Source organism: Camellia sinensis, chromosome 2 (assembly GCF_055761805.1).
Source record: "Camellia sinensis isolate YWXY chromosome 2, ASM5576180v1, whole genome shotgun sequence".
Lineage (NCBI taxonomy): Eukaryota > Viridiplantae > Streptophyta > Magnoliopsida > Ericales > Theaceae > Camellia > Camellia sinensis.
The window spans coordinates 190,309,132-190,312,417 of NC_138962.1; the positions used below are offsets into that span (position 1 = coordinate 190,309,132).

The window sequence follows — 3,286 nt, forward strand, 5'->3', positions numbered from 1 at the left end:
ATTTGGTCGTGCTTTAGTTCATGCCATAATTTGAGCAATGTGAATGTTCAATTGGTGCACAAATGCAAAGGAAACTCAAAATAATGAAGGGGGATCTGTCTTCGTCAATGTCAATAAACTCAGAAATCAATGTGTGTTTAAGGCAGCTAATCGAAACTGAAATGGGTGGAGTTTTGCTGTGGGTGTACCCACTCAGTGCAGAAGTGCAGTCCCTGGACTCATGTTTTTGTTCTCTGCCATTCTATGTTTTTTTCCTCTGGTTTATCTCTGCCCTGCCTTTGCTGATCTGCCTTGGAAGGGTTGCTGTCCAGAATGTAGTGGGAGGCATTTTTGGTGTATCTTTGGTAGTGAAGTTTATGGTGTAGCTTTGGTATCTAACTGCTGCTTACTGTGTGAAGTAGAATGTTTTCTGAGGGGGCTAATTATAGATATGAGATGTTTTGATTGGTGAAGGTTGGGATGTAATGGAGATGTTAAAGTATTTAAATAAAGATGTCATTTTTTCACGAAGAGGAGCTGCTGTCATTGCTCCGTGATAAAGAAGATACAGAATGCTGAATCTGATTGCTGGTGCATTACCTGAAGATGGGTGAATCTGATTGTTGGTGCAGAATGCTGAATCTAATTGCTGATGCACATAAGCCTGTTGTAAATGCTCAATGAGAACTAAAAAAATCCTGTTGTAAAAAAATGCTCAATGAGAACTAAAAAAATACTGTTGTAAATTATCTATTTGGAGATGAAACCTTTCACTTTAATGGTAATATTTTATGTTCAATGATACACAATCTGTCTACACTAATTCATACACAATCTGAACTATATATACTGAAATGTATATATCTGTCTACACTAATTAATATTTTATGTCCAGGTTTTATGTTCAGATTATGTGTGTAAATGTGACTGAATGAGCCAGATTTTGAATGCTGAAATGTATATATCTGTTATGCTCCAGGTTATATTTTATGGTAATATTCCAGGTTTTGAATGTATGTCTATGAATCTATGAATCTGCCTGAATGCTCTAGGTTTTGTATGTCTATGAATCTGCTTGAATGCTCCAGGTTTTGAATGTCTTTGAATGGGCCAGATTTTGAATGCTGAATCTGTATGTTGAATGAGCATTCAAGCATAACAGATTTTGTATGTCTGTGAATTTGAATGCTTGAATGCTCCAGATTTTGTATGCTTGAATGCTCCATTCAAACAGATCCATTCTGTGAATCTGCCTGAATGCTCAATCTGTTATGCTCCAGATTTTGAACATAGGTGAATTCAAACAAATCCATTCTGTGAATCTGCCTGAATGCTCATTCTGTTATGCTCCAGATTTTGAACATAGGTGAATTCAAACAAATCCATTCTGTGAATCTGCCTGAATGCTCATTCTGTTATGCTCCAGATTTTTAACAGATCCATTCAAACAAATCCATTCTGTGCATCTGCCTAAAAGCTCAATCTGTCATGCTCCAGATCCATTCAAACAGATTCATAATAAAATGCTCCAGGTTATGATTGTTCAATCCATAATAAAACAGATTCGTTCAAACAGTACATTCAAATTACATAATAGAATACACAAAATATGTCCATTACATCCATTTAAACACTTGTCTACTGTTGATTTGTAGGACGATATCCTATTTGAAGTGCTTTTGCAACGGTTTCTCGTGTCCTTTGGTGCCAAGCAACAGTAAGCAACACATGGTATATAATCAATTTAATACTAATTTGATAGAGCCCGAGATTTGTACGTTTTTCATCAAATTTAATTTGATGGTAACGTTGGAGCACTAGATTATTTGATGAAACAAAAGATTAAAGGTTGGAGACACTCTTAACACCACATTTGGCCTCCTTCCATAACTTTACCCTAAAGAAATTGATTGCTACATGCATATAGCAATAAAGAACTGTTTCGATCAAAAGGCCACTGAGTTCCATCAAGTGCCATTCACAATTCATGCTCAGCAACTAACATAATGCTCACAAACCTTAAAAAGATAAAAAGAAGAAAAAAAGTTCAAAATCAAACTCAAAATCAAAATAAAAAGTACCTTTAGTATGACCTCTTCTGCAGCTGTCCATGGGAGTTTCTTTTGCCTCAACTGAGGAATTGCCGGGTAAGTGCTGCAGATTGGAACAAAGTTCATCCCTTATCAATCAAATTAGCAGCACCCAAATCCAACATCAGAGTATTCAAAAGACCAAGCGCATACATGAGGATGGGAGAGGACATACAGTTTTTGGACATTCAAATACTTGCAACAAATTAAAGTTGATAAAAAGGCAGATCAATTATTTAACAGAAATTTGCCAATTAAGAACATATTAGTGTTTGGATGCTGGTTAGAATAGAGTGATTTACTTTAGCATAGACATGCAGAAAATAAACACCCCTATCATCTACAAATACGACAAACTCACTACTTTTTTTCTTTTCTTCTGAGTGATCTGGAGTAATTAGAAGAGGTCTTATCATTTTCTTCTTCAGAACTTTCCTCTGCGTCAGCATTCGGTGGACATGCAGCTTTTTGGGTTGAATCAGTAATCGGTTGTTGTAAAACTTCCTGTTGCTTTCCATCTCCAGCAAGTATGTTGGTCACATCGACAATCTCTGCGTCTCTGCAAGATGGATTATCTTCATGAAGCTTAGAACCAGACCGTTCATCAATCTGTTGTGTCTCCGCAAGTGTTCCATCATTTACGGTCACACCACCTTCTCGACAAGATAGATTGCCATTAAAGCCTGATACTGAAGGTTCTGCTTGTTGCTTAGCTTCTACATTTTCTCTGTATTGAGAACTATTGACTTCATCTACATGGTTTCCATTGTAGTTTGTTTGATTGTTTCCATTCACGTTGTCATCTCGTCTCAACTGATTTTGCTCTGATCTAAGAAATCTCTTACAAAGTTTGTTTGCCCGATGTCCATTCTCCAATCCAATGAAAGCAGCGAGATCTTTCCTAGCTAAAGACGCCTTTTTCTTGACTTCAAAGTACTTCAAAATTGCATGAGAATATGCACAAAAAGGGCAGTAAAATAGTGAAACTGTCATCAAAGCTGGGTGCAGAGCTGAAGCACCTCTGATGAACCACTAACGGACACGTGCTTGAACTACAAACAGTTCTTTATTGCTATATGCATGAACCAAGTTCTTTATTGATGCAACTCAGTGGCCTTTTGATCGAAACAGTTCTTTATTGCTATATGCATGTAGCAATCAATTTCTTTAGGGTAAAGTTATGGAAGGAGGCCAAATGTGGTGTTAAGAGTGTCTCC

General features: G+C 36.8%; 1 protein-coding gene across 1 annotated transcript; it reads right to left on the minus strand.

Moving 5' to 3' along the window:
• Positions 1-1,861: 1,861 nt before the first annotated feature.
• On the minus strand, positions 1,862-3,062 carry LOC145819328 (uncharacterized). The gene is made up of 2 exons (XM_082913309.1): positions 2,431-3,062; positions 1,862-2,133 (listed from the first exon to the last, which is right to left on the minus strand). The coding sequence occupies exons 1-2, from the start codon at positions 3,060-3,062 to the stop codon at positions 1,971-1,973; spliced, it is 795 nt and encodes a 264-aa protein (XP_082769435.1). The 3' UTR covers positions 1,862-1,970.
• Between the last annotated feature and the right edge of the window lie 224 nt (positions 3,063-3,286).